Here is a 12,986-nt window from a genome sequence, read left to right on the forward strand (position 1 = left end):
CCAGGCAAGAATACTGGATTGGGTTGCCATTTCCTTCTCCAGGGCATCTTCCTGACCCAGGGATCAAAGCCGGGTCTCCTGCATCTCCTGCATCAACAGGCGGATTCTTTACCACTGAGCCCCCTGGGAAGCCCACCTACTGCAGGGCAGGCACAGAAGCCTCTTGTCACCAAATCCCATACGCTCCCTCCCCCTGAGCAAGCTGCCACCATCCCCCTGTCCCTCATCACCCTCCCCCTGGGCATCCTAGCTTTTCTGAGGGAGGCAGTGAGGACGGTGGGTAGGAATATGCACTCTGAAGACAGAAGGCAGGGGGCCTGAATCCTGTCTCCATCTCTTACTACTCAAGCCTGTTTTCCCACGTTTAAAATGGGAGTAACGGGACTTCCCTGGCAGTCGGTGGTTAAGACTGCATGCTTCCACTGCAGGGGGCATGGGTTCAGTCCCTTGATGTGGAACTAAGATCCTGCGTACCACGAGGTACGGCCAAGGAAAAAAAATAAAATGGGAGTAATAAGCAGACTTACGTCATTAGGTCCCTACTTGTGAGAATTGAATGAACTAATGTGGCTCAGAAGTTAAAGTGTCTGCCTGCAATGTGGGAGACCTGGGTTCGATCCCTGGGTCGGGAAGATCCCCTGGAGAAGGAAATGGCAACCCACTCCAGTATTCTTGCCTGGAGAATCCCATGGACGGAAGAGCCTGGTGGGCTACCGTCCACAGGGTCGCAAAGAGTCGGACATGACTGAGGGACTTAACTTTCACTTTCACTTTCAATGCATGTCAAGCAATTAAAACGATTGCCTAATGTATAGAGAAAAGCATTTTATCAGCTTCAGTTTTTATTGCTGTTATGCTGTCTTTATTCCATCATGCTCTGCAATCCATTTTCTGCAGAGCATCCAGAAGAATCTTTGAAAAGGGGAAATCAGATCACGTCATCCTCTCCCCCAAACCCTCCTTTGCATACAGGATAAAACTGAGCTCCTTCTGTGGCCTCCAGGGTCCTCACCATCCGGCCCCATCCAATTCTCAGGTTTCCTCTCTCCCCCTCACTCTCCCCTCTCTCCTAACACGCCAGCCACACATGCCTTCTCCCCTCCTGGACTACCAGGCTATTCCCGCCTCAGGCCCTTTGCACTCACTGCTCCCTCTGTCCAGGACTCACTTCCCCCAGATCCTTACACTGCAGTGCCCGCTTCTCACCATCTGGGTCTAAGGGAATTGTCCCCCTTTGTCAAGGTCCTCCCTGACCCTTCAGTTAGACCAGCCCCCGCCAAGCCCTGCCTCCAGCACTCTCCATGGCTTGACCTGCTTTGTTTGCACCACGCTTCTCCTGCCAGGTTTCCCCTCATTTGTCCACTTGTTTATTCTCTCCCGATGGGAATGTCAGCTCTGTGAGGCAGGGGCTTTTGTCTGCCTTTAACAGTGAACTGGCACAGTGCCTGGCATACAGGAGATGTTCAGTACTCAATAAATGCTTATGGAATGAAGAGGTAAGTAAGAACTTTGGCAAACCAGGCTCAGCTTCGACACAGAAGCCTTGCGTGGATGAGCTAAGCCAGGATTGCAGTTTCCTGAGGGCAGAATGGGCAGCACCAGAAATCAGGTCTTGTCTTCCAGGGAGCCCCTTCCCCAATGTCCCTGTGGCATCTGTGGTGCAGGTTGGCACCTGACAGCTCTTCTGGAGCCTTGTGGCAGAGCCTCTCTTGGAAAACTGCTCCAGCCAACCCCACGGAGCCCAGTAGCCACTGGAGAGCTTCACCCTCCCAAAGAAAATGATCAAATGAAGAAGCTGTGATAGCTGTGGTCATAAATAGAGACAGCAGGACCCTGTGGGGCCCTCCCAGGTAAAAATCCTTTTCCATGTCCCCAATTTTCTTGTAGGGAATAAGCTTCATTCAGCCTCTCTGACCTTTCCTGAGTTCCAGGGGGCAGGTTCAAACACTTGTTTATCAGGGGAGGGAGGGGATGCAGAAGCAAAGGAGGGGCAGTCAGGAAACAATAGTGCAGCCTTGGGGCAGGGTCCTGGCTCCTCCTCAAGGGACACACAGAACAGTATCTCTGAGTTCTTCTGTAGGAACTAAGGACCTCACCAAGGTGGAAGATGGTATCCTCTGGCCGAGCAAAAGATTCCTAGAACACCTCCCTGTTAACTGCACCACCAACCAATCAGAACAAAGTTTTGCACACAGTGGAAGAAGATAAAGGCCCTGACCTTTTCTCCAAATGATTCTCCCTTTAAAAACTTTCATGGTTGAGCAGAATCTTTAGAGTTGGTTTTTGGACATGAATCCGCCTTCTCCCCACATTGCTGGCCTCTTGAATAAAGCAACCTTTCCTTTCCAACCAGCACTTGCCTTTTTCTTTTTCTAACTTTTTGGCCACACCTCGAAGCATGTGGGATCTTAGTTCCTTGACCAGGGATCCAACCTGCGCCCCCTATAGTGGAAGTGCTCATTCTTAGCTGTTGGACTGCCAGGGAATCCAACACTTGCCTTTTTAGTGGCAAGCAGCCAAACTCAGGAAACGATAATGTGTTAATAACTAACACTTACTGATCACTTACTGCATGCCAGGCACTATGCTGGGCTCCCCATTATCTCATCCAATCCTCATAACCACTCCACCATGGATACAGTCATCCCCATTTTACAGAAGGGGACACTGCAGGACAGGAAAGTAAAGGCCCCTGCCCACAGTCAGAGACCTGCTGAGTGGCAAAGCCAGGCAGTCACTCCCAAGTCTCAAGCACTGGAGCACTGGATTGGAGCAAGCAGATTGGCCCTGAATGAGCCCTTCTACAAGGGGCCTCGGTTTCGTCATCTGTTAAATGGGGTGATGACCTGAGTCCCAGCCCAACCTCCTCCATCCTCACCTGTACACATAAGGCCCGCGCTCCTGCACCTGTGGCTTCTGGCCTTGGATGATCTCCTCAGGGTTGACGATGTTGAAAAAGTAGACAGAGAGGTAGAAGGGGACAGGGATTTCCTTCCACATGTTGAAAGACAGGCTGTTGGGGTCGATGCGCACATTCTGTGGGGGACGAGACAGACAAGCTCATGAGGAAGAGGGCCAGGGCCCCTACCCACCCACCTGCCCTACCACAAGGCTCCAAAATGGCTGCTTGGTGCCAGCCTGCATCACAGACTCCACAGGGTCTTTGAGGAAGGGACTGCTTGGAGATGTTCTAGGGGCAGGAGGAGGTGGGAAAGCTGTTGACACCTGCTGCTCCAGAGTTGACATATGACGTAATTAATGTTAATAGTTGATATTATTTGTATGCATTATTTTTAAATGTGTTCTAATAACAACAGCCTGATCAAGAGACTGGGAGGTGGCCACTGCTCAACCACAGCTCAAATTCATCATTCATTCATTCACTCATTCATTTAACACACATTTTTAAAAACTGAAGTATAGTTGATTTACAATGTTTCAGGTGTACAGCAAAACATGCAATTTTACATATATATATATATATTCTTTTTCAGCTTCTTTTCCACTATAGGTTATTATAAGATATTGAATATAGTTCCTTGTGCTATATAGTAGGTCCCTGTTGTTTATCTATTGTATATATGCTGCTGCTGCTAAGTAGCTTCAGTCGTGTCCAACTCTGTGAGACCCCAGAGACGGCAGCCCACCAGGCTCCCCCATCCCTGGGATTCTCCAGGCAAGAACACTGGAGTGGGTTGCCATTTCCTTCTCCAATGCATGAAAGTGAAAAGTGAAAGTGAAGTCACTCAATTGTGTCTGACTCTAGCCACCCCATGGACTGCAGCCCACCAGGCTCCTCCGTCCATGGGATTTTACAGGCAAGAGTACTGGAGTGGGGGTGCCATTGCCTTCTCCAATTGTATATATAGTCATGTGTATCTGTTAATTCCTAATTTATCCCTCCCCTCTTCCCCTTTGGTAACCCTAAGTTTGTTCTCCATGTCAATACACATTTACTGAACACCTATGGCATGCCAGGCCCTCTTCTAACAGCTGGGGTTAGAAAAGTGAACAAGACAGACCCAGATCTCTAACTTCATGGGGCTTTTATTCCAGTAGAGGAAAGACAGGTCATCAACAATTAGGGTCAAATACATGGTGTATGAAAAGTGAAAACACAGCAGGGACTGGGAGGAGGACTGCAACTTTAAACAGAGGAGCCAGGCAGGTGAAGAGTAAGGAAAAACAAAGCACCAAAAACTAAACCAAAATTAAAAACTAAAGGCACTGGAGGGAACACGTGGATTTAGTGGTGGTGAGTAATTTCATGCATAAGACACAGCCCACGCAAAGGCCCTGGGGCTGGGAGAACTGAGACGGAGCAGTGGGGAACAGCAAGGAGGCCAGTGTGGTAGGGAGCAGAGCCTGTGAGTGGGAGGGCAGGAGATGAGAGCAAGAGCAATTTTCGATGAAAAGCCAGAAATACAGAAATTTATGTGCTGTACTCTTGTGCTAAGTCGCTTCAGTCATGCCTGACTCTTTGTGACCCTATGAACTGTAGCCTGCCAGGCTCCTCTGTCCATGGGATTCTCCAGGCAAGAATACTGGAGTGGGTTGTCATTTCTTCCTCCAGGGGATCTTCCCTGACCCAGGGGTCGAGCCCGTGTCTCCTGTGTCTGCTGCACTGGCAGGCTGGTTCGTTATCACTAGCGCCATGTGAACTAGAAATCTCCAGGTTTATAAAGCTTGGCAAAAACCCCTTGCCACCTAATCCCGCTCCCAACCTGACCAGCCCATCAGGTAGTTGCTCCATGTTGCAAAAGTGTCTGGAACAGCTTGTGTTACCTTCACTTTTTCTTTGAATGTGGCCTCCCAGGACAAGGACAGCCACTCCCACTGTCTCCAGACAGACTGTCCCAGAACCAGTGGGCAGGAGCTCTGGAGAAGGAAGAAGACTGAAGCTGGCCAGTCAGGCCCAGCCCCAGGTCCCTAACTGGTAGATTTTGGGAAGAAGAGGGTTTGGAGAGAGTCAGACCTGAGGGCAAGTTGGCCAGCCCTGAACCTCAGTTCTCCCATCTGTGCAATGGGGCCAGTGACTCTGTAGCCTCAGCTGTGCTTCATTTGATCTACATGGCACTTCAATGAAGAAAAGTTGAACTCATTGTCAAGCACAACCAAAAAAATGATTTAACATAAAATCTGGATTTCAAAGTTCTCTTGAAAATATCAGATCAGAGACTCGCCTTCGGGTGTAACAATCCTTTATTGACGAACACATCTGCCTACCAGCTACAAGAGTCACAGGAAACATTTTTTTAAGATTTTTAAAATTTATTTCTTTATCTTTGGCTGCACTGAGTCTTCACTGCTGCGTGCAGACTTTCTCTAGCTGCAGTGAGCAGGGGCTACTTTCTAGTTGCAATGCTCAGATTTCAGTAGTTGCAGCATGCAGGCCCAGTATTTGTGGTGCACAGGCTCAGTTGCCCCACAGCATGTGGAATCTTCCCAGACCAGGGATCGAACCCACATCCCCTGCATTGCCAGGTATTCTTAACCACTGAACCACCAGGGAAATCCAGGATCATTTTTATAACCTGAGCATCCAGTACATGCAAATAAAGGTGACTGGAAAATGTGGTTTGTACAAAGCAACACAAATGAGTATTTCCTTGCTGAAGAGGGTATGGAGAAAAGGGAACCCTCCCACACTGTTGGTGGAAATGTAAACTGGCGCAGTCACCATGGAGAACAGTACTGAAATTCCTCAAAAAACTAAAAATAAAATTACCATATGATCCTGCAATCCCACTCCCAGGCATATATCTGGACAAAACTCATTCGAAAAGATACATGCACCCCCAATGTTCTTTGCAGCACTGTTCACAATAGCTAAGACATGGAAGTAACCTAAGTGTCTACTCACAGATGAATGGAAAAAGAAGTTATGGCATATATACAATGGAATATTCTCACCATAGAAAAGATGAAATAATGCCATTTGTGGCAACATGGATCAAACTAGAGATTGTCACACTAAGTGAAGTAAGTCAGACAAAGAAAGACAAATATCCTATGGTATCACATGAGGAATCTTAAAATATGATACAAATGAACTCATTTGTAAGACAGAAATAGACTCACAGACACAGAAAACAAGCTTATAGGTGCCAGGGAGGAAGGGTGGGGGCACGTATATATCAGGAGGTTGGGATTAACACAGAGACACTACTATATACAAATTGCTGTGCTGTACACCTGAAACTAACATAACATTATAAATCAACTTTACACCAATATAAAATTTAAAAACAAACAAACAAGCACTTCCCAGGGACTGCCTGTGTATCAGGTGCTGTTTTAGGCTCTTCACATCATTGTCACCTCCCTAACCAACACTATGACTCCTCGAACCAAGAGGGTCATGGCCCTCACCTTAAACAAGGGCAGCAGCTGCAACTCCCTTCTGGGCCCCGAGGTCCCTGGGGCTCAGGTTTTTCCAGCTCCTCCCAAATTCTGTGAGCTGCCAGAAATCCGGATGTTTCTATGGCATCTCCCGATTGTTTCAAGAGCAACACGGTATTACTCAAAATCAACACACCCAGGAGGCAGATGGCGCGTCTTCAGGCCACGGCTGGACCCCAGGAGACCCCTTTGCCACACTTGCCAGAGCACCTCGCCCAGACTATCTCCCAGAGAGGGGGACCTCTCCGTGTCACAGGCCTGGACACTGAGGCCCAGCGAGGCTGTATGGCTCCTCTCCAGCCCCACCACCTGCCCCCTCAGCACGGGCTTGGTGAATGAGGTGAATGCTTGCCCCGTCACGTCTGACTCTTTGCAACCCCATGGACTCGGGCCCGCCAGGCTCCTCTGTCCATGCGATTTCCCAAGCAAGAGTACTGGAGTGGGTTGCCATTTCCTCCTCTAGGGGATCTTCCCGAGCCAGAGATCGAGCCTGCATCTCCCATGTCTCCTGCACTGCAGGCAGATTCTTTACCACTTGAGCTACTGAGGAAGCCAAGAAAGTGGAATTCAGACCTCAGCCGGGAAGTTGTTGGTGGGTTTAGGGGTCGGATGGAACCGAAACCCTCAAATTTTAATACGAAGGAACAAAGACAGGCCCACAGGCGGAGGTGGTTTGTCGTGCCCTCTCTCCATCCCCTCGGAGATGAGAAAGATGAGCGGTCAGAAGAAAACACATCAACCCAGTTTCCTTCTTTTTATGTGTTTGTGATAAAACACATAAGCTCTAACCTCGTAGCAAACATTTAAATATACAATGCAGTGGGTTTTCTATTTTTTGCTGTGCTTGTGAGACCTTACTTCCCCAACCAGGGACCAAACCTGGGTCCTCGGCAGTGAGAGCAGATTCCTAACCACTGGACCGCCGGGGAGTTCCCTACCATGCAGCACTGCTAACTCTAGGCATTATACAGATCTTTTATTCATCCTGACTAACAATAATATCATATAACATTGGAAATATAATTGTAAAAGACCCTGATGCTACGAAAGATTGAAGGCAGGAGCAGAAGGGGATGACAGAGGATGAGATGGTCGGATGGCATCACCGACTCGACGGACAGGAGTTTGAGCAAACTGCGGGAGATAGTGAAGGACAGGGAAGCCTGGTGTGCTGCAGTCCGTGGTGTTGCAAAGAGACAGACACAATTTAGCAACTGAACAACAACAACCATAAATAAAAAGGAAGGAAGGAAACTTTCAGAGGTGATGGACATGTTTACAATGCAGATTGTGGTGATGGCTTCACCTCTCTCTAAACTTATCTGGCTGTATACGTGCTGAGTCGCTCAGTCATGTACGATTCTTTGCAACCCCATGGACCATAGCCCACCAGGCTCTTCTGTTCATGGGATTTCCCAGGCAAGAATACTGGAGTAGGTTGCCATTTCCTTCTCCAGGGCATCTTCCTGACCCAGGGATCGAACACCATGTCTTGTGTCTCCTGCACTGCAGGCGGATTCTTTACCTGCTGAGCCATTGGGGAAGTTGTATAATTATATACATACAACTAATTTATTATGTCAATCATACAGCAGTAAAGTGGCTTAAATTTCAAAAAAAAAAAACAAAACAGTTTCCAGTTCCTGCCTCCCTCCCGCAGCCCTGTTTTTTAGCAAAGGTATGGTGACCCAGAGAAGCCTGCAGAAGTCTTTGAAATTTCGGAATTCTGCTGTGCTTTCCTAATCTCCTGGTCTTCCCACCCAATTCAGGGCTAAATCAAGGTCAAATCAATGAAAATCACCAGATGAAGGCTTACGTTTCTCTCTCCAACAGAAGGGACTGTGGGGTTCTGGGGCTCCACTCTGTTTGTGGGTACTCGCTCACAGGGAATCTCCCATTAGCCAGCTTTGCCTTCTGGATACGTTATTAATCTTTTCTGTGCCTCAGTTTCCTCATCCATAAAATGGGTGTAATGATAGCATCCATCTCGTAGGTCTGGTGTGAGGTTTAAGTGCCTTTGTAAATTGCTTAGAACAGTGGCAAGTAGAGCCTAGGGACCCAGCAGGTCAACCATGCAGTCACCTGGCACAGAGTGACCAGCCCTTCCCCCTCCCCTACTGCTGCCCCACCTCTGGTGGGGGTTGGACTTTGCACCGCTTACAATCAGAGGGATAACTTTCTTACGGTCACACTGGACCAGAAGCATTAGGACCAGGCAGCTGATTAGATAACAGTGCGCAGGCCAAGCTCACGGCCTTTTGCCCAACATAGCTGATTCTATCCCTGCCCCCCACCCCCCCCCCGAAGGTCAAAGATCACAGCCCACACACAAAGACCAAGAAAGAAAGCCAAGGTGATCCCTTTCTGGATGCAGCTCCGTCTTATCCAACCAGATTCTCTAAGCTCATTCTGGACAGGCAAGAGGGCTGCCTGGAAGAGAGGGCATGTGAAAGAGTTGGGCTTTGTCACGAAAAAAAAGACGAGGAGGGTGTTACTGACAGGGGACACAGCCTGTGTAAAAGCTAGGTATCTTCTAAGAACGTGACCTACCTGAAAGTCCACCAATCTCAAATGTTTTTAAAACAATTCAAATGTTCACGATGGATAAATCAACTGCTGTGTATCTATACAAGGGAATAAAGAGATAAAAAGGAGAGCTGATGCTTTCAAATTATGGTGCTACAGAAGACTCTTGAGAGACTCTTTGCAACCCTATGGACTGTAGCCCTCCAGGCGCCTCTGTCCATGGGATTCTCCAGGCAAGAATACTGGCATGGGTTGCTATACCCTCCTCCAGGGGATCCTCTCCATCCAGGGATTGAACCTGCGTCTCCTGCTTGGCAGGCAGGTTCTTTACCACCAGAGTGACCTTTGAAGCCCCGTAAAGAGAATCATACAAGTCTTCAAATGTATCCATAATTCTCTATTTCTTGAAAACAAGCAGAGATACAAGAGACCATATACGTCTCCTTTTACTTAGCAAAATATTTTTGAGGTCCTAATCATTAATTATTTTAAAACGTAGTTTGCTGACTCTGTTGTTGTTTTAATGTGTTTGCGCCAGGTCTCAGTTGCAGCATGGGTGATCTTTTAGTTGCAGCGTACAAACTCTTAGTTGTGGCACATAGGATCTAGCGCCCTGACCAGGGATCAAACCCAGGCCCCCTGCAATGAGAGCAAGGTATCTTGGCCACCAGACCAACGAGGAAGTCCCAGTTGTTGACTTTTATCAAATGTACATACCTCACCTGTCTGGCAACAGGAAATGGGACATTTTCATCACGCCTTGCTTAAAAGGATGTGTATGAGCCTTTCTGTGCTCCTGGCAGCATTATCTATAAGAGCCAAAAGGTGGATGAGACCCAAGTGTCCACTGACAGATGAATGGATGAATGTAATGTGGTGTAGCCAAGGTTATTCAGCCTTAAAAAAAAAAAAAAAGAAATTCTCATATGTGCTACATCATGAGGGAAGTCTTAAAGCATTCCTATAGGAAAAAAAAAACACGTATTATATGATTCCATTTGTGTGAAGTGTCTAGAACAAGCAAGGGAGTTCCCTGGCAGGCTAGAGGTTAAGATTGCGGGCTTTCAGTGCTGTGGCCTAGGTTCAATTCCAGGTCGGGAAACTGAGATCCCATAAGCTGTGCAAGATGGTTTAAAAAAAAAAAAGGCAAATCTATAGGGACAGATCTGTAGGAGAAGATTCTTGAGAGTCCCTTGGAATGCAACGAGATCAAACCAGTCCATCCTAAAGGAAATCAAGCCTGAATATTCATTGGAAGGACTGATGCTGAAGCTAAAACTCCAATACTTTGACCACCTGATGTGAAGAACTGACTCACTGGAAAAGACCCTGATGTTGGGAAAGATTGAAGGCAGGAGGAGAAGGGGACAACAGAGGATGAGATGGCTGGATGCCATTACTGACTTCACGGACATGAGTTTGAGCAAGCTCTGGGAGTTGGTGAAGAACAGGGGAGCCTGGCATGCTGCAGTCCACGGAGTCGCAAAGAGTCGGACACGACTGAGCGACTGAACTGAACTGATAGGCACGGAAAACAGTTTGGGAGTTGCCAGGGGAGCATGGGGAGTGACTACTTAACAGCTACAGGGTTCCACTTTGGGGTGATGAAAATATTCTGGAACTAGACATGTGTGTAATGGTTGTACAACATTGTGAATGTCCTAAATGTCACTCAATTGTATGGTTTTTAATGGTTTAAATGGTGAATTTTTTATTAAGTGAAACTTGAAAAAAGAAAGTGAAAGTGAAAATTGCTCAGTCGTGTCCAACTCTTTGGGATCCCATGGACTACTCCAGGCCAGAATACTGGAGTGGGTAGCCTTTCCCTTCTCCAGGGGATTTTCCCAACCCTGGGATCGAACCCAGGTCTCCCATGCTGCAGGAGGATTCTTTACCAGCTGAGCCACAAGGGAAGTCCAAGAATACTGGGTGGGTAGCTTAGCCCTTCTCCAGGGGGTCTTCCCAACCCAGGAATTGAACCAGGGTCTCCTGCATTGCAGGCAGATTCTTTACCAACTGCAAAATGAGGGAAGCCTTGACACAACTTTAAAAAAAGAAAAAAAAAGACTAACTGCAAATTAAAACAAGATCACTTCCCAAAAGATGGACCCAAAGTAAGTCACCTGAGAAAAACAAGCCCAGGAAAAGGTGTGGGAGTCAGAGATGCCAGAGAATGTGAGCACACCGACTCCCCTCCCCATGACCCTACAGTGCCCTGCTTGGCACACTGGCTTTCAGACACTGCTGACGCCACCCAGGATCACTACCTGCACACCTGGGGCGATGGAAACAAGCTTCAGGAAAGAACACCTGCCTTTCCAGCACGATGATACTTACACTCCCAAAGGATTATCTGCTACTCGGATATCCTCTCCTCGTCCATTCTGTTCTTACAGTGCTGGTCCCCACCCACCCCAGTCATCTCGCATCCCAAGACAGGATTGAGTGCAGCCCGGAGCTGGACAACTATGCCCTACAGGTTTCCACACACATGCAAGATGCCTGAAAAACAATCATCGAGGGACTTCCCTGGTGGTCCAGGGGTTAAAATTCCATGCTTCTAATGTATGGGTTCAACTCCTGGTTGGGGAACTAAGATCCCACATGCTTCGTGGCAGACAGAAACTTGAGTGAAAAAAAGACAAGCTGCAGAAAGATAACAGTCACTACGGCCTGTTCGTGGAATCACTGACTCAATGGATATGAGTTTGAGCAAACCCTGGGAGATGGTGAAGGACAGGGGAGCCTGGAGTACTGCAGTCCATGGGGTCGCAAAGAGTCAGACACGACTGAGGGACTGAACAGCAACTGCCTAATCACATGAATTTTTCACACACAAAATAACACGAAACATTTTATTTAAGTTGCCAGCACAGTGTTGGCCTAGAAGCCAATTGGCCTGGCCCCTGTGGCCTCTCCAGATCCGACATCCTGCCGTGTCCCTGGCACTCAGCCCAGCCATGCTGGCCTCCTTGGCATCCCTTGTACGAGAAGGCACAGCCCTGCCCCAGGACCTTTGTATAGGCTGTTCTCTCTGCCCTCAATGTCTCTCATGAGGTAGCAACATAGCCAAATCTCTCACCCTTCTTAATCTTTGCTCACATGCCTCCTCTCAGGAAGACACACCCTATCTACCCCCAAATCCCCAAACCCCTTAACCGGCTCTATATTTTCCAGAGTCATTGTTACCTTCCGGCATACTTATAATTAATTATGTCTACTGTTCTTCATCTGTCTCTCCTGCTAGATCATAAAGCCACCAGGACCAGATCCTCAGTTGCTTTATTCACTGATGGATCGCCCAGGCTTGGAACAGAGGTTGGCACCCAGCAGGCACTCAGCAATATGAGCTCAGGAACAAACAGAATCAGAGTAGAAATGTCTAGGGAGCAACTATCTGCCTTCTCCTTTGTGTATGTTTTAAAAAGCTTGTACTTGAGGTTCTACAAGGTAGGGGTTGGGAGCGGGGGTGGCACACTACAAGGTTTGCAGTATCTTAGTTCCCTGATCAGGGATTGAACCCAGGCCCTCAGCAGTGGAAGTGCAGTCTCAACCACTGGACCACTAGAGAAATCTCAATTAAGTAAATCTTAAATATTATAATGCTAAAGGAAATCAACCCTGAATATTCACTGGAAGGACTTATGCTGAAGCTAAAGCTCCAATACTTGGGCACCTGATACGAAGAACAGACTCATTGGAAAAGACCCTGATGCTGGGAAAGACTGAGGGCAGGAGGAGAAGGGGATGACAGAGGACGAGATGGTTGGATGGCATCACCGACTCGATGGACGTGAGTTTGAGCAAACTCTGGGAGATGGTGAAAGACAGGAAAGCCCACTGTGCTGCAGTCCATGGGGTTGCAAAGAGTCAGACACAACTGAGTGACTGACCAACAACAAACATTATAATTTTAATTAAAATGCAATCTGCAACCTCTCTGGCCAGGCTGCAGCCTTGAAACTGGGGTGAATGGATGCTGAGAATCAGATCAGCAGTGGTCCACCTCCAACAGCTCCCATTTCCTTTCTGGGTGGGGCAGTAAAGACCCTGCCCAG

General features: G+C 47.9%; 1 protein-coding gene across 3 annotated transcripts in view; it reads right to left on the reverse strand.

Moving 5' to 3' along the window:
• The window catches only part of SCARB1 (scavenger receptor class B member 1), a 93,523-nt gene that overhangs the window by 40,705 nt on the left and 39,832 nt on the right, over window positions 1-12,986 (reverse strand). For all 3 annotated transcript variants that reach the window (XM_018061401.1, XM_018061403.1, XM_018061402.1), the window contains exon 2: window positions 2,879-3,036. In XM_018061401.1, coding sequence (XP_017916890.1) covers window positions 2,879-3,036 — 158 coding nt within the window. The remainder of the gene's footprint in view (window positions 1-2,878; window positions 3,037-12,986) is intronic.

The sequence above is a fragment of the Capra hircus genome, chromosome 17 (assembly GCF_001704415.2).
Source record: "Capra hircus breed San Clemente chromosome 17, ASM170441v1, whole genome shotgun sequence".
Classification (NCBI taxonomy): domain Eukaryota; kingdom Metazoa; phylum Chordata; class Mammalia; order Artiodactyla; family Bovidae; genus Capra; species Capra hircus.